This window comes from Triturus cristatus, chromosome 4_2 (genome assembly GCF_964204655.1).
Source record: "Triturus cristatus chromosome 4_2, aTriCri1.1, whole genome shotgun sequence".
Lineage (NCBI taxonomy): Eukaryota > Metazoa > Chordata > Amphibia > Caudata > Salamandridae > Triturus > Triturus cristatus.
In genome coordinates, this window is record NC_140586.1 from 722606300 (window position 1) to 722633220 (window position 26921).

At 47.9% G+C, this 26921-nt stretch overlaps 1 protein-coding gene and 1 non-coding gene across 2 annotated transcripts in view; both read left to right on the top strand.

Annotated features, from left to right (window-relative positions):
* Window positions 1-6719: 6719 nt before the first annotated feature.
* SHISAL2A (shisa like 2A) overlaps window positions 6720-26921 on the top strand; it is a 518326-nt gene continuing 498124 nt past the window's right edge. The window contains exon 1 of the mRNA XM_085600160.1: window positions 6720-7128. Within this exon, the coding sequence (XP_085456286.1) occupies window positions 6941-7128 (188 nt within the window). The 5' untranslated portion in view covers window positions 6720-6940. The remainder of the gene's footprint in view (window positions 7129-26921) is intronic.
* On the top strand, window positions 23322-23600 carry LOC146834967 (RNase MRP). Its single transcript, XR_014960944.1, has one exon.

A 26921-nucleotide genomic window follows, 5' to 3' on the forward strand; every position in this document is an offset into this window, starting at 1 on the left:
CATGCCCAAAATTCACAAGAATATTCATGATCCACCTTATAGACCTATAGTGTCCACAATTGGTACTATCACTGAACCAGTATCCAAATTTATTGATAACTGCTTACGTCCCCATATTCCCAAAATCACCTCCTACATTAAAGATACTATGGAGATGATAAAAAAGTAGAGAATATGAATTTTAACCCTGACCAAAGCATTTTGGTGACCTTAGACATAGAGTCCTTATATAGTAACATACCCTTGGAGAGAGCTATGTCAGCCACTGATTGGTTCATTGACACATATAATGTATCTTGTTCCAAACCATTTATTTTGACATGCCTCAATATACTATTAACCGAAAACATCTTTGAATTCAATGAGACCCTGCATCGCCAAACCGAAGGCGTAAGCATGGATGCATCTGTGGCGCCCTCTATTGCGAATATTTATATGGCTGCCTTTGAAACCAAATTCATATACAACGAGATTACCCCTTTTTTCGAATCTATCTCCCACTGGTCCAGATACATAGATGATATCTTTTTTGTCTGGACTGGTGGGAGAGATTCGCTCACAGAATTTTTGGAATGGCTCAATGTTACAGACTCGAATTTGAAATTTACTGCACACATAGATACTGAGAAAGTAGAGTTTCTTGATATGATAATTAGACATTCTTTGGCCCACTTGGAAGTAGATCTTTTTGTGAAGCCCACTGCAAGGAATACGCTGTTGCATTTCAATAGTTATCATCCCTGCAACCAAAAACAAAGTATTTCGTTTTCCCAATTTCTAAGAGTGCGTAGAAACTGCACGTACTTGAGAGATTTTGATAAACAAGCCATTACAACGAGAAAGAAGTTTTTAGATAGAGGATACCCTCACCGGTTGGTGAGGGATTCCTATAAACGTGCTAGGTTTTACGACCGGGACCATTTATTGACCTCTAAAGTTAACAACAGTAATATTCCGCTGGTATGTGTCACCAGACACTCCACGATGGATACTAAAGTCAAACAAATTATTAATAGTAATTGGCACATTCTTAACAGTAATCCAGATAGTTGTAAATTGACCAAACCTTTATTCGCAAATTAGCGAAACAGAAATATCAAAGATTTAATTGTTCGCTCACGGTTCACCAATAAGACCAATAGACCTATGTTCATTCAAAAATCCATTAATGGTAATTTACCCATTAAAGGTGCTATGAAATGTTCCTCTTGTAAATCTTGTGAGTCCATTATTGAAGGTGAAATTCTGGTCCACAATGGGGTTTCTATTGAAGCCACCGAGATGTGGAACTGTAAAACAAACAATACTGAATATTTCATTTGCTGTCCCTGTAACCTGGGTTATGTAGGTGAGACGTCAAGAGCAATTCAAACTCACATTACTGAACACCGCTCTGCAGTCAGAACAGCCAAAATTACAGCGCCCTTAGTTAAACATTTCATTGACATGAACCATAAACCAGAAGACATCCATTGGAGAATTTTGGAAAGAATCAGGACTCCCGACAATAAAGGGGGTCTCAAAATACGTACAAAACGAGACGTTTTTTGGATTTTTACTCTTAACACTTTTAGGAACGGCCTAAATAGTGAAATACCCTGGGAGAATGCCATAACCTGAGTAGGGATTGCATCTTATAATAGGATGTTGGTTATACTGAATCTAATTCAAATTGTTTAGGCCACTGCGTTTTTAATCAATATAAACATTTATGGAAATACCAGTCAAATCTGATAGGTTGATACCTTCAAAACATCGTCCGACATTTGATATTATATTTTTTAATTTAACTTTCGTTTAGTTGTGTTGATTTTACAACTCGGACAAAGTTTTGGTTACTATCTTCATAATTCTCAACTTATCATATATCACTCATTGTTACATAATATATATCAGGCCAGTAGGTTTTTGAAATAATACAAGGTTATTATAGTAATTGATATCTATAATACCAAACAGTTTGATATATCTTTGAAATTTTGTCAGACAGAACAATAAAGTTTCCATGGTTTTCAATATAGTCTGTTTTCTCTGACCATTTTCACTTCAGTCTGTCTTCACTGACCACCACCAACTCGGTCACATGACACTTTTTAGAATCACATGATTATCATGTGACTAGCCATAGAGTATATAATGTGTAGAATGGCACCAACACATTTGATACTCTTTTCCGAAGGCGTCACCGGCAGCCATCCTTAGCCTGGTCCCACTTGAAGCCTCCTTTTATCAGGTATTTACTAGTTTGTAGGTATAGGGACTTTGATTTACTCTGAAGCTGTAGTTTTACACGCTCATAGATATATATTGTTACATTCCTTCTTAGATAAATCCTTTACTGTGCTTGCTTATTGAGCTACATATTTGGAACACTATCACATATCCAGTGCTTGTTCCAGTTTCTTAGTTGAATTTCTTTTATTGCAAGGTAATTACGGGGTTTATTGTTACTCCGATTTATAATGTGTCCTTTTTTCCTTTATAAGGTTTCGATTTTGACAATAGATTGTGTATTGTTTTTTCAGAGGCTTTCCAGAATATCATTTCACTGATTTTAACATTAAAGGGTCGATTCCGATCCTGGATTTTTTTTTCCCGTACGACTCGTATCCGTATTTTTTTACGTACGAATCGTACAAGTCCCGTACAAGCGGCGAAGTACGATTCGTACATGGAAAATACATACGAATCGCCTCGGGAAAAGTCTACGAGACGTCCCCGGACAGGTTTACTTACAACTCGTAAAACTGAAGTCCGAGCGCGCAAGTATGATCCGTACCGCCCGTCCGAAAACACAAGCGCATGGAAAAGGCCCCGTACGGAGCAAACTTTGTACGACCCCTACCCCGAGTACACTTGTGCCCGGGGTATGAGTCGTACGGCCCCCCCAGCCTCCAACCCCTCCGGCGTACATCCGCACCGTACCCCCCACCCCCCGTATGTACGGACTGTATCCCCCACCCCCCGTATGTATGGACCGTACCCAGGCGTACCCCCCACCCGCATATGTCCGCACCGTACCCCAGGCGTACCCAATCCTCGCGTATGTACGGACCGTACATATGCGAGGATTGGGGTACGCCTGGGCTACGGTGCGGACATATGCGGGTGGGGGGTACGCCTGGGATATGGTGCGGACATACGCGGGTGGGGGGTACACCTGGGGTACGATCCGTACATATGCAATGTTGGGGTACGCACCGTACATGATGACACGTACAATGTGGGTGATGGCGTGTACGTCATGTAGCGGGCCCCCTTTTCCTCGTGCATCGCAGCACACTTAGCTTTTCCGGCACTTTTTGGCTCCCGTAAAAATATAGCCGTGCGGAGTGCTGTAGGTACGAATCGTACTTGCTGGTCTGTAAAACGCTGCCTGACTCCGTGCGGACATCACGTACGCGCCGTCCAGGATCAAAATTGTATGTATTTTTTAGCCATACGGTGTTTTTTACGATTCGTACGGAAATGGTATTTCTGTGCGAATCGTACTTGCTGGTTTGTACGGTGGAATTCCCGGGTACGAGTCGTACGGAGAAAACGCTCCGTACGACCATTTGTACCCGGGTTTTAGAGGATCGGAATCGGCACCTAAGTAGGACCAGACCGCTTTTCCAACATACCTATACGAAGCTTGTTTGACAACCAGGTATTGACCTTTAAAATTCACTTTAGATCAAAAGATAATAGAAACCTACAGTTATTTAATGTTAAGGATATTTTTATCTTTTTGTAATCTAATTACTATTAAAAATAGTCATTTTTTACTCTTCTCTTTCGTAGACATCAGACCTTTTCGTGAAACTGTTGATTTTAAAATTAATAAGACATCGTTGCACATCCGGTGCATTGCATTTTAATCAGGTAATCCCTTTCGTCATTGTGGTTTATCTGTTCTTAATGAACATGCATAATATTGGTGAATTAACACCAATTGTGATAGATTAATGCTAGATATTTTGATTTTCATAACCAATCTCAGTTTTCCGGTCCGCTAATATCAGTCCGAATTTTGGAGCATGATGATTGCTCACACTGTTACTGAATAGAGTACAGTTCTTATTTCTTTGTGATCTTATTGAATTATTAACATTGATTTATTAGTGTTAATTGCACATCTTACGAGCATAAATCTCGTCAGATTTCTTTTCCAAAATGAAATCATATAGATAGCTTATACAAACAGCAGCTACCATGTACATTAATAATGATCAGAACCTATCATACAGGTCTATAATAATGGTGATACATACATTCTTTTCAGCCATTTATTAGAATTAAAGACATCCACCAACTATGGAGTTGCAAGTTTTAATCACTAGGAACTCATCACCTTGAAACAGGATCTGTGAGTGATAGGCTACTTATTTTCTATCTTATTGTTTCTGGATTATATAATGTTACAGGCCTTTACTATTTAATAGACCTCTTTCATTAAACTTCATTTTTGAGCACTCAGATATAGCACCGTAAATAAATATAAAATCATAATGTGTGATACATAGGAAGACCGTCAGATTATGTATATAGATTGTTGCTATTGATGCATATTGTGCTTTTTATGATAATTAAAAAAAAAGATATGTATTGTTTAAATAGATGTTTTTCATGAGAATACATAACAAGATATGGACAACCACTGATGAAATCTGAGTATGTTTTTTCCTTTTTAGATAATTGTGTGGCTTTCCTGAAGAAGGCGTTGTATACGCCAAAACGCGCGTCGAGTTAATAAAGATATTGCCACTTTTTATTTATACGTATTGATTAAATGTAATGTGTTAAATATTGTTTCATTTTTTAGATGTTTTGTATAAATATAATTTGTTTAAATATTATGAGAAGAAATTATTAAAATAGTAACAAATTTGAACATATTTTTCTGACTTCCTAGGTCTTCTTATTGTCATAGATATTGTGTAATTTGTTTACTTTATTGATATTGCCTAGGAGTTTTTGTCATTACTACTGCTCAGAAAGAACAATACATAACATGTAGAATTGAAGTAAGCAGCAGAGACCTCACATACCACTCCCTAGTCACATCACCATGTATATGAGTTAATACTCAAGTTAACATCAGTGTTTAACAGCTGGTATTAGGATGGGTTAGGAAGAAGAGAATCTAGTTGGCAGGAAGAGGAGGGTTGCAGTTCTGCTTACATCAATGTCCTGAGCATCTAATCACAAAATTGTGTTTCTTTGCCCGAGTGTGGTAAATCCCATTAATAAGAATGCATAATAGTTCTATTCTTGGGGCACTTCAGCAATACGGCTGCCTCAACACATGATGAGTGTGGATTCATCACTGTTGAGGAATTAATGACTACCTGAACCACCAAGGTTTGCTTCCCAGTGGATACACTTGACCAGGTGATAAAGCTTGTAGGGTAGCCCAATGGGGTTATTTCAATTCTTTGCTAATCTGTGTGCAGCCTGGAGGTTCTGATTTAATTCTCATGGTACCAACTCAAGCTGTCATACTTCCAGGGAAGATAAAATGAGAACCACCAAGGGCCTGACTCCAAGTCAGGCTTTAAATTCTGATATCTGTGCAAACAGACTGCAAGTTATTCTATAATTATCACATACCGGCAAAATGTGGTATTTACCAGATGCTGTCAATACCCTCCCGGCCCCCCGCCTCACAGTATTGCCCAACTTATAATCAGACCCTTATGCCAACATTCGGAGTGACCCACTAAATAGAAGCCACTGCGCAAACGGCTGTTAGCTCATTTATCACAATTATAACTTTGTTGGTTTTACCAGCCCTAAGAGTTACATTTCGTAAGATCAAACCTGCAAAATGTAATGTGGGAATAAAGCATGGGAAATACAGGTTGCAGATTTTGGATGTGATAAGCACAAAACTCTGCTTGTTAAACATGTTTTTCAGGCTGAACTTGGAATAGACAACTGTTATTAGATCTATTAAATGCCGATCCCCGGGGCATAGGGTATTTACTGATCGGAGAATGAGCCATCCGATAACGGGCCGCTCACAATGAGGGGTTTAGACCATCATTACGTGTGACCCCTTATCATAAATTAATGCACCCGCGACATTTTACAACGAGGTGTATGGATTTTATCAGGTTCCATAAGCATTGCCTATACATGATTTGTGGGTGCATAACTTGTCGGTTTTGGTGCTTGACCTACCTGATAGTTACCGGACATTTTTCCCACTGTAAATGTTTTGCACTGCACATTTTAATCTGGTAAAACTGAGGTAATAGACGTAAAAGTCATGATTCTAGTATTTGTCTTAACAGGCAACATAAATACGCTGATGTGAGAAAAACTGTGATGTATATGTCGTGTATCCAACTGCCCCATACTTTAGGGGAACATGCGCCTGCGCTGCCCCTTTTCTCGTAAAGGTAAAGCATGAGCCTTAAGACCGTCTCCCCCCTGGCAACGACAGTGCCGCCTGCTCGGCTAGGTGGAGGGCTGAAGCGCTTTGAAGCTGCGTCCGTTGGTATCCCGCAGGGCAGGCTGTTTTGTGCAGAGCACTGAAGCGCTCTGATTCTGCGTCCGTGGTATCGCAGCAGGGCAGGCAGGTTTGTGTGGAGGGCTGAAGCGCTTTGAAGCTGCGTCCGTCCGTTTGGCGGCAGGCAGGTTTGAGGGATGTGTCTTCCTCTGACCTGGCAGTGGTGGAGGGTAGGAGGGGGGCAGTAGGGCTGGCCATGCGGCAGGCTCACGCCCCCTTCCACACACCTCGTAAGATAGCTGCCTGTGCCTGGCGCTGAGTTCCGTGACTGGATACCTGCTCTCGGCGCGCGCCTCCCGCCTTAACCAGCTGCGCCTCTGGAACATGCACTGACGCCGGCTGCTGACATCCCTCTCCCCCTGCTGGCGGATTGTGGAGCCGGGAACGCTGCATGCCTGCTACCTCTCACCCCTGCCTACACCTGGACGAGCCCCGCCGGGCACCATGAGCGCGGAGTGCACGAGTTACACCAACGCCGAGAAGGTGCTGGTGAGCGCCTTCAGCTGCCCCAGGGTGCCCGCCGACAGCGAGGTAGGGGCCGTCTACTGCTGCGGCTTCAGGGACAACAAGTACTGCTGCGACGACCCCAACAGCTACTTCCCCTATGACCACAACTACATGTGGTGGCTGAGGTAAGCGGGGTGGAGGCGAGAGTTGTGGCACTGTGTGCGCAGAGCCAGGGCGCCAGACAGTTACTCCGGTGGTTTTAACTGGCGTGGCTTTTGTAAGCTGCTCGTGCGCTCAAACCTGGCATTGGCTTTACTTTTCAAGACCTAAAACCACAGCTCTTCGAGGAGGGGGTGGGGTGTTTCCTAGAGTGTGCTCTTGCAGCAGTAACTCTGACTTCACAGAACGTGTTTGCAGTGAGGGTGCACTGGAAAGGGGGCATGGTTTTGTGGGGGCATTCAGACCCAGGGAAATGTGCAAAGAACGAGGGAATTTGCGTGTGAAGTGAGAGAGTATTTCACCATTCCACCTCAGGCTTCTTTAATCCACAGCCAAACACTTCCTGTACATTTACCTCCCTCCAGCAGGCTCCTTTTCATCCATGCTTTCTCCATTTGTTACTGTTTTCTCCCTTTCTCTTCCTCCACACTTTTGGGTTTTTCTCTCGCTTGCGCTGGTTCAAAGTCTGTTGAGGAAAAATAAGTATTGGCTGGCCCCACCGCCTCAAATTAAGCACTGCTTCCCCTATTTCAGCGTGTGCTGCACTTTGCGCCAGTGCAACGCTGCTCGTATTAGACTCCTCTTGCAAGTTTCCATAGAGCATGCAAGGGGAGTGGCTCACCCAATCCAATTTGCCATCAGCTACAGCTGGTAAAGTAGATCACTGGATTAATATTCCTTTTGAGGCAATTTGTGTGCACTGTGCCCAACTGAACCCTTTATTCTTCTACAGCTGATACAATGTGAATGGCTGAATAGAGTATTTATTGTGTCTATCTCTTCTGTAGCTAGCGCCACAGTTTGTAATCGCGCTGTGTGTGTGTATGTGAGAAAACAAACAGACACGTGGCTGAAACAATACAAAGTTTTGACTATGGTTATCTTGGGACTTAAGACTCCTCCATAAGAGATATTGTCACAGACTCATGATTAGTGGAATTGTGCTTTCACTGAAATGCTCTTAGAAATGTGTCAATGCGCCCAGACTTGCTTCTTGAGATTCACTGCTGTCAGGACTCGTTCAGGGGGCCACAGAGCAGTCAGAGGCTTCTGGGCGCCAACTGAGGCGGTTGAGGTTGTTTGCCAATGGTGACCTGGCGTCTGTCCTACTATGGCTTTACACAGGGTAAGTGAGAGGAAAAAACTGGGGGGTCTCCCAAAGGGGCGTAGTCAATGTAATTAAGGGCGTGGCTTAAAACACATACGCTAAAAATCTGTGATTAGCATAGTGTGCCGCCTGACTGGTATTTTGCTGTTTTTGTCATTGCATCCAGATATAGGATACAACAAGTAACATCATACCTACAACAAGTCAGAACTATTGGCTTTGTCAATGGTTGTTAACTGCATAAGATAAATAAGCAGCAATTATGGCTTGTATATAATATTGAAAAAGCTTCCACTTAAAGCCCTGGTGACACCGAGGACAATGTTGCTGCTCCTGAGTTTCAAAAAGAGAAGTGGCAATTTGCAGTGTGCGCTATTCAATAGGGCCCCCTCACTCGCAACAGCGCTCGGAGTCTTGTGTTTTAAAAAGCAGGCACATGGGAGATGTAAGAAGCAAGGATTTCCCTTCCCCTCCAACGCTCACTTGGCATGAGGTCATGCCGTAACTTCTCCACTGGTGAGAAGTGAGCAGTGTGACCACGCGCACATGGATGTGCCTGCTGTCACTGCAGTCTGGAAAACAACAGACTGCTTGTGCCAGGGCACAAAACAGAGCCCGTCAGGGACCCGTTTCGAGCCCCCCCTTTAAAAAACTGCCGGTGCTCAAACCCGGCGAGACATGGCCCACCTAAAGCCCTGGCATTACAAACGGGCCGGGAACAGCAGACCTGCAAATATACACAGTGGCGTAACAAAAGCGGAGGGGGCCCCCCTGCACAGTACAGGGAGGGCCCCCCTCCGGACTTCTTCAGAAGCTGTCAGGCCAGGGTAAAGTGTTGAGGGGGGCCCCCTGGAGCTCGGGACCCCCTGTACGGGAGGGGAAGGGGGCTGTGGTGGCCTTTGTTACGCCCCTGAATACACATGGTGCCACCATGTGTCACACAATGTATCTGCTGGCACTGTTCCCTGGTGAGGAGCTGATATCACGTGGTGGAAGATACATGTTTTGAATTAGCGGGAGCCCAGGATGCTTTCTTTTTTCAGGGCGAGGTTTAGATGAGGGTGTGTGCTCAGCACAAAGCCCTGCCCCCTGTCTTTGGCCCTCCTGTTCATGCTTTATAAAGGAAATGGTCTAAAGAACCTATCTCCTATCCAATCATGCTCCTGTAAGCCTGGCCCATTCACATGGGGCGAGTTATCTCAAATTCAGCAAGTCTGGTACAGCCCTTTCCGCACTTTACTCTGACAAGATAGAGGAAGTGCAGCCTAAGGCATCTCAGGGCAGTAGCATGGGAGACAAAAGTTCAGAACCCAACAGTCAACTTACAGAGCCAATAGCACATTTCCAACCTAGTGCTTATCTTTTAGATGAAGAAAGCACTTAATCTCACATCAAAACTAAACACTACACAGTTCAATGTTAAAGCAATTACAGGGCTTTAGTTTCTGTTATGATCTTCAGTAAGGCGCTACACCTCCCTTTAAGTATTCTTTCTCCCTGCTGTAGGTGATATCTAGTGACTACTGTACCCAGTATATTGTCGGTAGGCCTGAGTGGTGAACTCCACTCCGTTCATGGAGTTTGCAGAGTTCTCTGCGCTCTGTGGAGCACGTGGAGTTCCGGCAGTTCTTTCCTCGCTCGAGCTTGCTAACGTTAAGCTAGGGAGCGTGAGCAAGGAAAATCCAACGCTAGGCCATCTCCCAGCGAGATTTCTCAATGTGGGTGGTTACAAATGGTCGCGACTGCTCATGTTGAGAAAACATCCATTCGCGATGAGGAAGCTGCCGCTCAAGTAGAAAATCTACTCCAGCAGCAGAAAGAAGCAGCGCCCTCTTGCACTGCACATAGCGCCACTCGCACAGATTTTCCAGTGTGTGACAAACACTCTTTGCTACAAATCAAGGCGAACGCGCACAACCTATCAAATACCGCCAGTTGCAGAACTCCACTTAGTGCTGCAGAAAATATTGTTCACCGCGCGGAGTTCTGCATAGCAGAACACCACAAACTATGCCCATGTCTAATTTCGTGGGCAGGGGCCCTGATTAAGTACAGGTGTAGATTATTTCAATTAACCCACAAATCAATTTAATGTCTTTTTACCCCTGGTGTTTACTCAGCAAAAAGTCTTAAGTCTATCCAGCAGGCTCATCTACGCATTCTAGTGTCTTGTTCCAGTTTCAGGCTAAGCCTTGCATTGACCTTCTTGCCAGTGTTGCAGTTCTAGCAGTGCAGCAGGTGTGGTTCAAGTGCCAAACTTGCAGCAGCGGCTTCACTTCTGTGGGGGTCACAGAAGTAACCTCATGTTGGAACAAAGACTACTGGATGGAGTTGGTCTGGCAGGCCTGTGCAGGAGCACTCGTCTTCAGCAGTGGCGGCATCCTCAGCCAGGTGCAGACAGGTGCTCAGGTACTGCATTTGCGGCCTCCAGGCCGAGTCACCTGCAAAGGTGTCTCTTTGGAAGTTGCGATCTCTGGGCCCATCAGAGCCTTCTGCTTCCATGAAGATGTGGCTCCTCTCCCTGATATTGCCTTCGGAAACACCAGTCTTGCAGGCTCAAAGAGGATTGCCGGACGAGATGATGATAGATTCTCTTGCAGAAGCTTAGGCACAGTTCCTACAGATGATCAGAGAGATTGGGGGTCCTTTTACAGCATGGATTGCTCCTGGCTTCTTTCTCTGTGGTAGTTAAGCTTTCTCCAGTGCCCCCTTGCCAGTAGTATGCTTCAAACTTCACTTTCTTGGGAGGTTGTTCTCATCTTACATCTTCTGCCATGCTAAACCAGGGGTATCTAAAACGTATCCCCTGGGCCAGTACTCAGACTCATACAACACAAGGTCCTACTACCATGGATGTGCTGCGTATTCACTGCACACACACATTCCCTCAACGGGCACAAGAAATTTCAGTGCGAGGCTTTGAGGATTCACATAACAGTGGAACTAAGTGTGAGTGAAGTCAGTGATTACACCCTATGTGGCACAGAGAAAAAGGTCTAGTTACTTTAAAGACTCCTAAAACATGATACGCTGCCACAAGCGCTCACCCCAGGGCATGGATAGTAATCCTGTGCCTACTGCGAGGGCATGCTTTGTGCACCCTGCCAGGTCACAGATCAAGTTCTGAGACTCCTATTACCTCGGACAGCAATGGCCCTCTGTGCACAAACAAAGAGTGATGTCTCGGCCAATAATACGCCAGGATAACAGCTCCACGTGCAGTCGGCCACTCTGGGATACACAAATGCCTACAATGAAGGGGGCATTCCTGTACCAACAACAGTTGTAGCTGATTAGCTCCCTGCCCAGGGAACAAATGCTGATTTTTGCTTGTAAGGAGAAGGTAAAATTTGACTGTGAAAATGGAGAGGAGTTTTTTAATGGGAGGGAGGTTCTGTATAAAGAAAAATGACACGTGCGTTTTGGCTTCAGATAGCTGCGCGCAGATCCTTCTATCAATTGGGAAATCTTCATGGGTACACTTCACTCCTTTGATAACTTGGAAATCTATGAATGTCGCTGGCATTCTTTGTTAATTTGTTACGAGTTGGAAAATTGCTCCAAACATAGAAATACCACATGGGATCAAATGATCAGCTTTTTTTTGCAGTCGGCTTTGAGAATCGGGTCCGAGAAAGGGGGGAGTGGTCAGATCACCAACATACTGGGGAGCGTATAGAATCGTCAGTGGAAATCTCCAATGTGCGCAGCTCGTGCATGGTTTATCACGAATACTTTGACCGAAAGAGAGAGCTTTTTAGGTCTCGCCTGACCCAGCGCATGTGCTGATCTGGCGAGACTTTTTGTGAGGGCTCAAAAAAGTGCTACCAGGGCCAGTCTAGAGCTACAGTGCATGAGCGCGGGCGAGCGCGCCTCACTTTCGCGGCCGCAAGGCCGCTTTGATGTTTGATCGCGATCACTTTCACTTTTGCGGCCGCACGGCCGCTTTGATGTTCTCCGTGAGCCAGTTCTTTTTTTTTCTTCTGTTTATTACTTCTATGTAGTAATGGTGGCACCCGTGCTTTAGCTTAAACATCTTAGGCTAAAGTCGGGTGCTGAGATTGCTTAAAAAGTAAAGAAATAGACAATTCTTTACTTTTGAAACAATCTCGGCACCCGACTTTAGTTTAAGATGTTTAAGCTAAAGCACGGGTGCCGCCATTACTACAGAGCAGTAATAAACAGAAACAAGCATTGGCATAGCCAATAGGTCTTGCTTTTGGGACCTTATAAGTATTTAGTTATGCAACTGTTGCATGGCTAAACACTTATAAGGTCCCAAAAGTGAGACCTATTGGCTATGCCAATGCTTGTTTTTATGTTTTGCTGCAGCCAGTCATCCCCTAGCAGCCTTTCCCAGGACTGGCTCCGCCAACATTAGACAGGAAGAGTCGTTTCTCTTCAGTTCCTTGTGTTTTCTTCCAAACTTAAAATTAACTTGAATATGTAACATTGTCTCCCTCGAATATTAATGATCGTTTACATATGAAATTCATTATAAATGCGTTGCATGTGGATTTTCCGCAACTATTTTCTGAAATGTCTGGAGAGCTGGATGTTTGACTACATGTAGGTTTTAGATACCTGGGGCATAATGCGCTTCAGAAATACCCGACTATCCACCAACTTGTCTGTCTGCTTCAAATATTAATTTCTGCCCACTGCAGCTGTTCAGCCAGCACAACCCACCTCTACACATTTGCCCATCTCAACACCCAGCCACCAACTTTATTCCTACCCCTTCTGTCCGATCAGAACCACCCATTCAACCCACCTTTCTATCCATCCAACCCAAAAAAGCCCATCCATCCATCCAGCCGCCCATCCATCAATCTGCCCATCCATCCACCAATCTGCCCATTCATCCACTCAATCACCCACCCATCCATCCACTCATCTATCATCCATCCATTCACTTCAGCTTTTCCTCTTCTGTCTGCCCAGAACCACCCGTCCAAGCCACATTTCCATCGATCCCTACCCAAAAAAAATCCATCCATCCACCCATCCACTCAACCACCCATCCATCCAATCATCCATCCATCCACTCATCCATCCACCCATCTATCCATCCACCCATCCATCCACCCATCTATCCATCCACCCACTCATCCATGCTCCCAACCATCCAGCAACCCACCCACCCATCCACTCACTCACCCATCCATCCACTCACACACCCATCCATCCACTCATCCACCAACCCATCCACTCACTCGCCCATCCATCCATCCGTCCATCCATCCATCCACTCACACACCCATCCCTCCACTACAGCTCTTCCACTTCTGCTCACTCAGAACCATCCACCCAACCCTGGTATCCACCTAGCCTATCTCACCTATGTTTGTCCCTTTGCCAGTCCATCCATCTTTGTCAATCTTTCTGTTTGCGGGACGCACCCGCCCTTCCACCCATACATATTCGAATATCCCCCCACCAGACCAGGCTCAGGCTCTTGCTCCTCCTCCGTCCATCCACATCTTCCAGCTCTCCGCGGCTCACGTCCATCACATGGGCTGCACTGCACATGTCGCCAACCTGCGGCTGCACATAAGTCCAGGACTGGTAACTGTCTGTATTGCCTAGGAACAACATTGTTACATTTCGTGCATAGAATGCCCGCGCTTGTGGGATGATGGGACACAAGCTCTGATCGAAGGCGTCGATGTGCACGAGTTTAAACAGGAGGAGGTGAGGGGTGAAGTGGTATTGATTATTATGAAATCTGTTTATTGGCTTTTTTTTTAGGTTAAACAAGGTACACGGTACAATTGAAATAGGCCCAATAGTACATCTCTGGTCATGAGTACATTAATGAACGGGATCGGGTTCTACGCCCACCTTCTAATAAAGAATAACATTACGGGCTTCGCAGCCGATATCATTATCACAACAACCCCTTCGCTTTCTCATTGTTGGGAGACTTCACCTGAGTGAGCCACTCGGATTTCGCCCGCACATCCCCACTATGCTCCTATAAACAGTTCACTAAACAGAAGGAAAGGGGCAGAACAACAAGTGCCCCGACAAAACATCAGCAGCAGATTCCGGCCTTCACTTTGACATTCCCGCATTCTGTCCCCTGTTCCGACCTCCCCCCACCCTCCCCGTGTCCCCTGGTATAGGCCGTTCTATCGACATCATCACCATTCCCCAGTACCTCACCGAGGCAACTAAAGCCTTAGCAACACTCTTCATGTCCAGCCCCTAGTCTGACTGTCGCCCCTCCCCTCAGTAAGGGTGCCCCCCTCCCGCACCCCGCAGGGCCTCATGGTGTCCCCATCTAGGTGTGTCAGGGCTTGTAAGAGTGTGTCCCACTGATTCGCTATTGGTGTTCGTCTGAGGCCTAGTGTTTCCTCCCGCAAAAGGGCCATATGGTCCGCCCCTGCCCACACCAGCAGCGAACTCCGCCACTCTCGCGCATGGGGGGTGGTCCGTTGCCTTCCAGCGCTTGGTAAGCAACCGCTTCGCCACCACCAGACCCAGGTCGAAAAACCTAGATGCAACCTTCGTGGAGGGAGTTCTGTGAAAAAGGTACAGCAAGCAGACCGGCCACTCAAACGGGACCTGTCGACCCGTGCAGGCACTTAGTGCTCCATGTACCGCACGCCAATACAAATCCAGTGCGGAGCAGCTCCACAACATGTGAACCAGCCCAGCGTCCAGCACCCCGCAGCAAGGACAGCTCGCGTCTGCACAATGGAAATACGGATTTATAGAGTCGATGTGAGATATGCCCTATGTAAAATAAAGTATTGGATTTGGCGGAATCGCATGTTCCTGGGGATCTGCGTTGGACCCTGCAGCACTCTGCTCCATTCCTTGTCGGCCATGGGGCGGGCCAAGTCCGCTTCCCATTTACGGCGTAGCGGGGTCAAATTGATCGCCGCATGTGTGCGCATGGAAGCTGCAAACCAGCGTATCATATGCCTCCCTCGCCCCATGACATTGAGGTATTGCATCGTGAGGTGCTGCTCCGGCTCCACTCTGAGATCTCCCCACCGACTCGCCATCGTCGCTATCAGTGAGCGGTTACAGAGAAATTGACCAGGTGGTAACCCTGTCTCCTCCGCTAACGAGGCGAATGAAAGAAGAGCACCATCCCGGTAGAGGTCCCCCAATGTGTAAATATCCGCCGCATGCCAGTCTGCGAGCTCAGTTGAACGCAGCACCCTCCGCCCACTAGGGGAGCCGTCTATCGGCATGGCAGGGGCGTATGGGATACAATTCCGAGTTAGATAAAGAGCACGACGGTAACATTTATAGGCCACTCTGACGAGAAGGGGCACCGGCTTGAACACCTTTGCGGTCGGGTGGAACGACTCGGTGATATCAGCCAGAGAAATAGGGGCCGCCGTGGTCACCGTGTCGTCTCGCTCTCTGTCTGCCAGCCACCTGGCCACCCACTGCAGTTGTGCCGCTAGATAATAATGTGCAAAGCACGGCATCGCAAGTCCCCCTGACCTGTGGGGAGATATAGTTTGGATAGTGCGACTCTGTGGCGTGCATTACCCCACACAAAATCTCGGAGCGATCGCTCCAAGGTTGTAAAAAAGGAAGCCGGTATTTAAATGGGCAGATTAGCAAAATAGTATAAGAGCCTGGGTAGAATCACCATTTTGATTAAAGCGATTCGCCCCGTGACCGTGAGAGGGAGGGTACTCCAAAACCGCATCTGCGCTCTGATTGCCGTTACCGCCTTACCCAGATTGCCCTCCACCAGATCCGCCGGTTGCCGGTATATTTGGATGCCCAAATAACGGAAGGTGTCTGGCTGCCACTTGATCGGTACTCCCCCTAGATGGTATTGTGGATCTTGAGTCTCGGCTCGGAACGCATAGAGGCACGACTTAGCGGCATTCACCCGTAGACCGGAAAGTGCGGCAAAGTCAGACAGTACTCGCTCCAGGTCCCCCGGAATGTGTGCCACATCCTTGATGAAAACCAGGAGGTCATCCGCGTATAAGGAAACCTGATGGGTCGCATCACCCAGGGGGATGCCGTCCGTCAGCACGCCACGTAGCGTAGCAGCCAAAGGCTCTATTGCGAGCGCGAAAAGGAGGGGCGAGAGAGGGCATCCCTGTCTGGTACCGCGACCGATCGGGATGGCGTCAGAAATGTATGGACCAGTTCTTAACCGCACCACAGGGTTCTTGTAGAGGAGCGCCGCCATCTGGAGGAACCCGAGGCCCAGCCCATAGTGTGACAGCGCCGCCACTAGGTACCCCCATTCAAGACAGTCGAAGGCCTTTCCCAGGTCCAAGACCAGACAGCCCGCCCTAGGCCAATGCTGCGCTCCATCCGTAGCCACCCGAAAGAACCGTCGCAGATTAAGAGAAGTGTTGCGCTTCGGCACAAACCCGTTTTGGTCCCTGTGCACCAACGCCGGTACCGTTGGGGCCAGCCGCTCTGCCAAGACCTTGGCCAGAATTTTGTAGTCCGCGTTAAGAAGGGCAAGGGGGCGGTAGGACCCCAGGTTGGTAGTATTGCGCCCAGCCTTGAGTAGGGAGATCAGATAGGCCTCCCTCATGGAGGCAGGCAGGGTGGCCTCCTCGAGGGCCGCAAGATATAGTGCATGCAGCCTGGGCACTAGGGACTCCCGATAGGCCTTATAGTACTCCGCCGGGAGTCCATCCGGTCCAGGCGCCTTTCCAGAGGCCAGGGATGCCACTGCCTCTCCTATCTCCTCCACCGTGAGGGGGGCCTCCAGTGATTCCTGATGGTCACCTGGAACTGTAGGCAAATGGGCGGCCTCCAGAAACTGATCTAGATCCTGCACCTGTCGGCGCCCCGTCGAAGTGTATATGGCCGCATAATGTGTTGTCAGTATTTGGTGGATCTCCCGCTGCGTATGCACCAGTACCCCGTCCGGCCCACGAATAGATTCTATCGGGGCATGTACCGTCTCCTGCCTAAGTAACCAGGCTAATAACCGCCCGCCCTATCGGATGTGGCGTGAACCCGAGCCGAATGAGCCGAGTAGTTGTGGCACCGCAGTCGCTCAAGTAGCTCAGTATGGCGCGTCCGGAGCCGCGCCAGCCGAGTCGAGTCCCGGCCTCCGCCTTCGCTGTGACATTCACACGACAGAAGGCGTGACTCCAAGGCAGCAAGCGACAATGCAAGTTGTTTACGAATATTCCACGTCGCCCCCAGGAAGTGTCCCCGAATGGTGGATTTGTGCGCATCCCATTCCGTCAGCTCACTGCCTGTCATTCCCTCGTTCAGTTCTACGAACTGCTCAACCGCCGCGCCTAGAGAGGCACGGAATCGGGGCCTTCCGGGGTCCCAACACAGACGCAGCCTAAGGGGGTTATGATCCGAGTGGGTCCGGCCCAAGTATTCTGCCTGTGCTATCAGGGGGATCAAGGAGTGAGAGCCCAGTCCCACCCACCGAAGGCACCCCAGCCGGTCCGCACCTGCCGGCGCGAGAAACCGCATCACAACAAACAGGGGAGTAGCAGGGTCCACAGCCCCCCCCCCCGGCGGGTGCCCAGCCACACTCATTCCACCTCCATCGCCTGTACATATCATTGTCCCAATGCGTCATTATTCACACAATAATGTCAGCTGTTTGAGGTGTCACCACTGGCAGCATTTGGTCATCTGAAAGCATGGCAGTCGGAGAGGAAGATCTACTAGTTTCAGGATCGCTATGGTCACGGGTTGCCAGGTCCCCCTGACTGCTCACAGATCCCAAGGTTGCCACTGCCTCAAGGGCTTCCTGGCGTTCCAGGCGCATCTTCTCCGGGCTGGGTGCCACGGCAGGGCCCGACCCTCCACGGCTTCCCCTCCGTCGCCGCGGGCTGCGACCGTCTCTCTCGCTGCCTGCCAATGCCTGAGTCCGTGGGTTTCTGACCACTGTGCTGTCCCGTTTCCTCCAACCAGTCCCAGACATCGGACGGGGCGTCAAAGAAACGTGTCCCCTCTTTTGTGACCACCCGGAGGCGTGAGGGGAACAACAGGGAATATGGAATCTGTAGTTCACGTAGTCGGTGCTTCACCTCTAAATAGTAGCTTCTCCGCTTCTGGACCATCGCCGTATAGTCCGGGAACAGCATCACTGGGCCACCCCCTACCACAAGGGCGCCCAGCTTCCTTGTTTCACGGAGTACCACGTCCCTGTCGCGGTAATTGAGGATTCTGAATAGAAAAGGACGCGGCCGAGCCCCAGGGATAGGCCTCCGCGCCGGGACTCTGTGTGCCCGTTCCACGACAAACTGTGGAGAGAGCACCCCTGTAGGGAGAATGTCCCGTAGCCACCCCTCAACAAACTGCTCTGGATGCCGACCCTCCTCCCCTTCCAGCAGGCCCACCACACGTATGTTCTGGCGTCGAGAGCGTCCTTCTGCATCCTCAGCACAGTCCTCCAGAGTATTAACTCGATCGATCAGGTCCTGTAAAGTTGCGGTGTGGCTGCGCACCACCGGTTGAACATCTTGTAGCGTTTGGCACTGGTGAGCAACGTTGTCCACTAATTTACGGTGGTCAGCATGGAGTAAAGTGAAATCCACCGTGACTTTGTCGATGCGGGATTCCAAGGAGGCTCTAGTCTGTTCCAGGGTGTTACCCAGCCGGTCCACTGCCGCCAGCATGGCGTCCATTTTGGCTTCCAAAGTCGACGCCGGCAATTCCGCACCTCCATCAGAGTGTCCCGGTGCCCGGCCAGGGTCCCCTACCCTCAGCCGGCCCTCACTTTGCTTGTTCCGCAACCGCCCCATGGCCAATTGTTGTGCTGACGGCATTCGCGGTTTCCTCCGGTGCGTGTCAGGTAGGTGCGATCCTGGGCACCGTTATATCAGGGCAGCAGGAAGCTAACTTCCCCCCTCCTCGACCAGCGCCAGAGAAGGGAGAGGATCACAGGGCCTCCTCAGCTGCCGTCGTCGCTCGGCCGGCGCCCCCCGATGTCCGAAGCCGCCAAGTCCGGTTTACAATGGGCTCTCCACGTAGCAGAGTCACCCACCAGGCGCCTCTCCTCGGCCCCGGCGAGTGCACCGCTCACAAGCAGGGTCCAGTAATGCACCACCTCAGCCGCCAGCACACAGCACACAGGGGCCGCCAACCGGTGCGACACCATCCACACGGTAGCACCTTCGGCCTAGATCCGGCAGCACATCGGCCGCGGCTATGCCGTGATCCACTGGTCTCGTGCCCACAGTCGGGACCGTTCCTCCACACAGCGCTCCCTTGAGCCTATCACCAGCAGCCCCCGCCGGGGGACTCACGGGCCTCTCGTCGCTTCCTGCGGGTGTCAGGCATAAAGAGCTCGGGACCTGTCCATAGCTAGGGCCTAGGACACAGCGGTGCTCTCCACAGTGTCAGGGCGATCCGCCTCCCTTCAGCTGCACTAGAGGAGGCCCACCTGGCCTGTCCTCTCTGCACTGCGCACGGGGACCTCGCTCCTTGTCCCAGGCCACCCTCACGTCGGGCGCCGGCCCCGCATGCCTCACCTGGCCGCTCCAACAGACGATTGATCAGGCCTCACCAGGGAGATCCAAGCCTGGTCGGGACATCTCATCTTTCCGCTCGCTGGCCGCCTCAGATTGCCCCTCCAATGACACCGCCACAGTCTACCGTCCACAGCGCCTCTCGTAGGTAGCACCCACCACAGCGAGTCTCACAGCTCCAGCGCTCCCCTTGTGTGATGCCGCAGCTCAGGCGATCGGTAGCTTCACCGCTCTTCGCTGTCGCCAGGGGGGGAACTTCAATGCCTTTACAGGTCGCCAGCGGGTTGTTTCCTCCCGCCGTGCGACGCGCGGCCTATGCGGCCTGGTCGCCTCGTGCGAAACCGCGGGCCGGAGTGCTCCTCATAGCCGGCCGACAATCACATCGCGCCCCGCGCTTCTCACCGGGCCGGCTGTCGGAGCGGATATCTCCGGCGATGGGCTGACTCCGGCTCCAATTCTTCCCCCCAGGGCCGCCGGAGTCCTTTACTCAGCAGCAGGCGGCGTTTGCAGTCACGTCTCACACCGCAGGCAGGAGAAGTGAAGGATAATGGCACTAGGCTGCGGGAGCCTTACACGCTTGCAGCCATCTTGTCCGCGCGCCCCCTAGCACCCCAGGGTGAAGTGGTATTGATGATTTATTCTGCGGCATCCACGCGACCCTCTTACACGTCGTGGCGTTACCACAAGCCTCAATGGATTCTCTAATGATGTTTCTGTGCGGGCAATTCTTCCAAGGCAAAGAAACCGGCCGACTTGTGCGCGCTCACAAGGAACCGGGACGTCTGGGAAGCTGGAAGGTAAAACTCTTTCATGTGTTTGACTTGCCACGTGCACCTGCGGCTTAAGGCTTTACCATGGCACGCGGCTTCAATCTTCCACCATGCAGTTTCAAGGTTAGAATAACGGAACACACTAGGGACTTGATAACTGACTGTGACACAACACCATATGAACAAGCATTGGTAAATGCATTAGGTTTCGTCTGTGTGATACATACGCAGTTTTTTGTTGTAAGTTGTAGATTGCTGAGTAGTTTTACAATATAAGTTACAGAAAGTCTGTTAAAGTGTTATGACTGTTTATATACTAAATACTGCAATATATTGTGCAGTTCCTAGTGGTATAGTGCGGGTAAGTAATAGCAACATATTGAAAAATTAAAGAGGGAAATAATATAATAAATTGATCTAAAAACTATGTGTTTAGAGGAGTTTTGAAAAGTTTTGGGCCCAGTGCCACTGCACCTGCTGCACAATTCAAACGGTTCAAAAGTTACTACAAATGTGATGAGATGTTGCTATGCAGTGGATGGATCTTTGCAAAGCTGGACTGGTCACCTTTCTGTTGCTTACTGGTATATTTGAATGTTAAATTGGTACTAATGCAACCAAGACCCATAAAGTTTAAAAATTATATAATAATGAAGTAATACTATTACCAATTCTGCTGCATTATGCTGTATAATTTACTTTTTCTTTCTGCATAATTTGCTCAACCCTGCCACATAATTTGACCCTCACCTGCCACATAATTCCAGTGGCCCTAAGTTTAAGTTACTGAAACTCTGTTGGAGTGTTATGATTTGGAAGTACTAGCTAAAAGAGTGCACTAATCACAGACGAATACATAACAGACAATAAAATTGCTAAGTGGCGAGACAGTTCACAGGACAAAGAGACAGCTTGCAGGGCAAAGAGACAGCTCATAGGACAAAGTGACAAATACCATAATAGGCTGTAGAGGGATAAATGATGCATGAAGAACAGATACGAAGGGAGAGCACAGAGGAATTACAGAGCGGGGAGTGCTAACACAGCCTGGGGGAATGGCTGTACGGAGTGAGGACTGAAAGCACAAATGGGGCACAGGCATTAATCTAGAAGACACTCTACGAAAGATGAATAAATAACCCAGTATCAGGATCCCTGGTGTCCAAGTTGAAGGACAGAGTCTTTGAGGCAATGAAGAAAAATCAGCAAAAGTTTGGCAAACAGGGGCACTCTACAGGTGTTCCTATTTTATCTGCTGCAGACTGGTTATTAAGTTCACTGGCACGGCGAGCTGGGAAGGGGAGCTAATACCAAGAAAAAATAATGTACTGCTTCAATATTTTAGGCAGAGTAAAGTTCTGATGGGAGTAAGTGGCTTGCGTCAGCATTTCATCAGTGATTCACGGGTCTTCAACTCTCAATTTCTACCAGTCCTGCAATTCCCAAAAGCTGTGAGTAACAGTTGTGCTATCACTGAATCCCAGGCCCCTTACCTTACTGGATGTAATTGTTCGACTGCAGGAAGACAGCTGCGGCCTGATGCTGCTGCTACTGCACGGAGGTAAGAGACACGGTCCATGTACTGTGATGCTGGTGCCCCCGGCTGGGCTATTGTGCTGGCTGACTCAGCCATTCATCGCAGGCGTTTCACAGATGAGGACGGCAGGTGGCTCTCTCAAGTTTTCATCGGGGAGCCCAAAAATCGCACAGAAACAAAGCCACTCTGAAAACAAAGTGCGTACGGTAATCAAGAGTGTACTCCTGCAGGAAGAGATGCAAATTAGAAGGGATGTGGCAGACAAGCTAACCCTCAGACATGTGCACAATGCAAACACAAGTGCTGCAAACAGGTAAAAAGGAGCACTCAAGTGTGTCCCTGCTTGAGCCCAGGGACTGGTGAGTGCGCCTTGCCCCCGGTGCCGTGCCGTGAAATGCATGCAGTCGTCAGACAAAGCCAAAAACATGCAGTCAGAAAGCACTCTTTAAATGCGTGCAGTCGGCCCACGAAGCAAAACAAATGCTGTCAGAAAGCATGCTTTAAATGCGTGAAACCATGGAAGGAAAATCCACCCACCAAAGCGGATGGGAATGAATACTTCGGTGCTGGGACACTGCAGAGAGAACCGAAGGGAGAACAGGCTGCAACCAATAGAAACGGAGAAAAGTAAAGTGACAAGCACATGGACCAACCAATAAGAAGTGAAGGCGAGATGTAAGTCCCTTTTAAGATATATTGAATACAATACATTTCCCATGCACAGCGCATGCAGTGTACAGGTCAAACCTAAAAAGACAACCTCAGTTCTTTACAAAAGCACAAATTAACGGACATGTAATTTGGCGGATTTAAATAAACAAAGCAATACTCATGGTAGAGACACTAAATGTATTGTTTGGATACACGTACTGTGTATATTTTATCAATAATACTAGAAAAATATCGGCCTAACAAAACATGATTGGTCTTTATACTAATGAAGTTCCCACATACAGGCCATCCATTTTTTTTTCTGAAACAGCTTTCCTTTCTCAGATGGAAACTCATCCACTGAAAATGTCCAGGATGTTCATGTCGATTCAAGCCATGATTTGCATTTACACATGCAGCTTTTTTCGAACGCCCCTCTCTGCTCCCTAGTTGTTTCCAGGATAGGTGGCACTATTTTGCACTGTAGTAGAGTTTGCTGCAAATATGAATCTGACATTAACAACCGTTTTCTATGTTTATGTTTTTCTACCAAATAGCAAAGGCATGTTCAAAATAACTAACTGTATGTGTAAAGTATATGTTGGAATCATCTTATTTAAGGCAGTGAATGAGCTTTCTGCTATCGAAGCATTCTGAAGACCTGATGTCTAGGTTACATACAGAGGGCGTTGTTTCTCTTGCGCACGCTGCACCGCCTAGATTAAAGTCCCGAGACCAATTGGTAGAGAGAGCCGCTCACACCTGTGGGCATGCATGAGTTTGGTGCATACCTTCACTTAAAACCACCAGGAGGCGGTTCAGCAGAGTGGATGAATGCGCATGGGAACGTTTGTCAGTGTGCATAGGTACGCAGGTAGCTTGCTCTTGAGTGCACAAACGAAACAGGGCTGATTCTCCAAATGCCTTTTTTTCCCTTCACCGCAGCCTCATCACCATCAATCAATCAAACAATCAATCAGGGAATTGTGAAGTGCGCTACTCACCCGTGAGGGTCTCAAGGCGCTGGAGTGTGGGGGGTGCACCTCCGGTCAGTCGAAGAGCCAGTTCTTGAGGGTCCTCCTGAAGATGTGCAGAGTAGGGGTGCATCTGATGTTGATCAGGAGCTCATTCCAGGACTTTGCTGTGATGTAGGAGAAGCCTCTTCCACCAGTTCGGGCTCTGTGGATGCGCGGGGTTTCAGTGAGGTCGGCGGATCGGAAGTTTCTCTTGGGTACGTGGAAGGAGATTCTTTTGTTGAGATATTGGGGTCCGCTGTGGTGGAGGCATTTGCAGGCTTGGGTGAGTATCTTGAAGGTAAATCTCTTCTCGATGGGAAGCCAGTTGAGGTCTCATACGTGTTGGGTGATGTGTAAGTGTCGAGGGATGCCGAGGACGAGTCTGGTTGCGGTGTCCTGTATGGTCTGGAGCTTGTGGAGCAGAGATTTGTTGATCCTGGCGTAGAGGGCGTTTCTGTAGCCCAGTCTGCTGGTTGTGAGTTACGTTTTAAGTTACACAGGTTTAGCAGGTGAACTAACTGTAATTACATCTGTGGCAAGTAAGGTTTTGCATAGTACTTCAGCTTACCAAATACATTTGTAACAGCGTATGCTGCACTCCACCCCCCCCCCCCCACAATTTCATTATGTATTGCAATTTTTATCTGTCTTCTAAACACCATAATATGAAGCAGGCAACAAGTTAGAGGCTCTAAAAGTAATGTCTGACTCCAAGATGGAGGCAATATGACAAGGGTTGAGACAAGGTTGTGTGGAGATTGTTGTAATTAAAGTGGTGCGTGGGAGGAGGGAAATGGGGTGAGGGGCAACCTGAGGGACGGAGACTAACAGTAGAGAGCCATGCACTCGGCAGCCAGTGCAAGAGCTATAGAGGAAGCAGAAAGATGGTCAATGTCAAAGAAAATAGTTCCAGAAACACAGATGGAAGCAGTACTTCACCTATGGGAAACTGATGAGATGCAAACGAGGAACAACACAGGAACAAGCATTGGTATATGCAGGAAATAGTTATACAGCAAATAGAAATGGAGGAAAAGTGCAGGAAGCAATGAAAAGCAAGGAAAACAAGGAGGCGGTATGTATGCCCCTTTTAAGATTTATATTGAATACAATAGATTTCACAAAGCGCTGTGCAGGCGAAACCTAAAAAGGGCACCACCCGGAAATTCATCACAAATTATGCCACAACATGATACTACCACTCTACTGTGTACTCCTTCAGGGTCCAATAAACCTCGACACAAAGTGCCAAGCCACAACATAAAGAGCGATAACACACCGTTGTAGCATAATAAACTGTGTCAAAGCACAACCACTGCCTAATTCATAAGATAATGAGTGCTGGGGACCAAGGTTTTTCTCAGAAATCGGTTGCCGGCGCTACTGAATGTCAGGCATGCATATATCATGGTTGTCTAGTTCTGATTCCACCTCTTGTCTCTTTTATCCATCACCATATACTCCTTGCCCCTTTATTTATTTCTTCTAAGTTCGTTTTCATCCCTTCCTTCTCTCTCTGTCACTATTTTCCTATATTTTCTTTCCTCCATTTTTTTCCTTTTTCTGCCTTTCACTTGCTCTTGGTCAAAGTGTGAAAATAACAAAAGTGCAGTGCACAAAATGAGAGCTTGTGGCCCCATCTGCAACCAATAGTTCAAATTAAGCACTGAACACAGCATAAAGCATTAGCTGCAGTAGACCACACCACAACATGAGGCAGCACAAAAAGCAGGACATTATATGCAGCACCATAAAACATTTTGACCATGACCCAAAAGATCTGACACAGCCCACCATGCCACATCTCAAAACACCATTATACAACACACCACAGCCAAATCATTCTGGGGCAGAGCACGTCACACAACACAACGGGGTAAAATACGCCAAAGTGCACTCCTCCAAAACAACTACTACCAAGAATAAAGCACTATGCTGCAGGAAACAATGATGCAGCCAATGCTTTAAATAGGACGAAAGGTGCGTGGTGTATCTCTAAGAGAGGCATGGCCAAAGGAGCTTAACTAGGAATACTTTTCAACAGGCACGACCTTTATACTGAGGGCGTGGCTTAAAATATATTAACTAAAATACTGTACTTCACATAGTGTGCCACCTGACCAGTATTTGAGTGCCTGTCTGGGATGTTGCCAATATTGCACCGAGGCTTGTAAAAGAACAACAAACATATATATTTTAAAAAAACGGACCTATTGGCTTTGCCAATGTTTGTTAGCTGTAGCAGAAAAATCAATAACACCACCTTTGTTTTAAATAATAAAATTGAAAAATGTTCAATTCTGAAAACATGCAACTATGAAGTAAACATTACCGAGGTCTTTGGGAGATATTTTAGTCTTCAGAGTGTCTCAAACCACTTCTTCCCTTCTCACCATTTCCTTCTGAAGTCTCTCACTTTGTTAGATACTTGTGCTCTTTTCCTCCACACATTCCCCTGAAATCCTCCATCTGCATAGCTCACACTTTTCCAGAATGACGTTTCTCATATATGCAACCTGCGCACTCCGCACAGAGGCCAAGGATTGGGTGTGCATTAATATGCAGATCTCTAGGACTCACTGGCCGTCGCTGTGAGAAATTCACCCTGCTTTCAGGCTCCGTTTAAGGGTGATCAGTCGTGCCCTGTCATAATCACCCTCACAAAACCCGAACTCTCTCAGACATCTGGCAATACAAGAGCCATAAATTGCATGAAAGAAATGCATCAGATTCAGCACATCATCTTGAGAAACGTAAAGAATCTTCGGTATTCAAGATTCAACAAAAGGTGAAACGAAACAGGGATTACATCAGAGGCATGGAATATTTTAAGGATTTGTACCGTTATTGTTGAGAAATCGCCCAGTGTTTTGCCAGGGTCCGAAAGTGACACGTTTTATATTCGGTTTTTAAGTATTGCAGGGTCTGAGACCCGCCAGGACCCGCCCCCCTTTAAGTTCTGGAAGCAGAATATTTTAACACAACACACTCAAAACACCACTAGGGGGCGTTGTTGCACCCTGCAAAATCAGCCCTTCAAAAATATTCAAACCAGCCCCTCACTGCAAGGTACCACAACTACACGTGGCCATGGGGTTATGCTTGGAACTTGGCATCTCATCCTGCTCTGAAAGCACAAAAAAATGCCAGAGTCGCAGAAGGCGAGGTTACTTACGAGGCCCTGTAAGAGCTAATCAGAACAAACAAATGCTCGTTAGTGGCGACGAGCC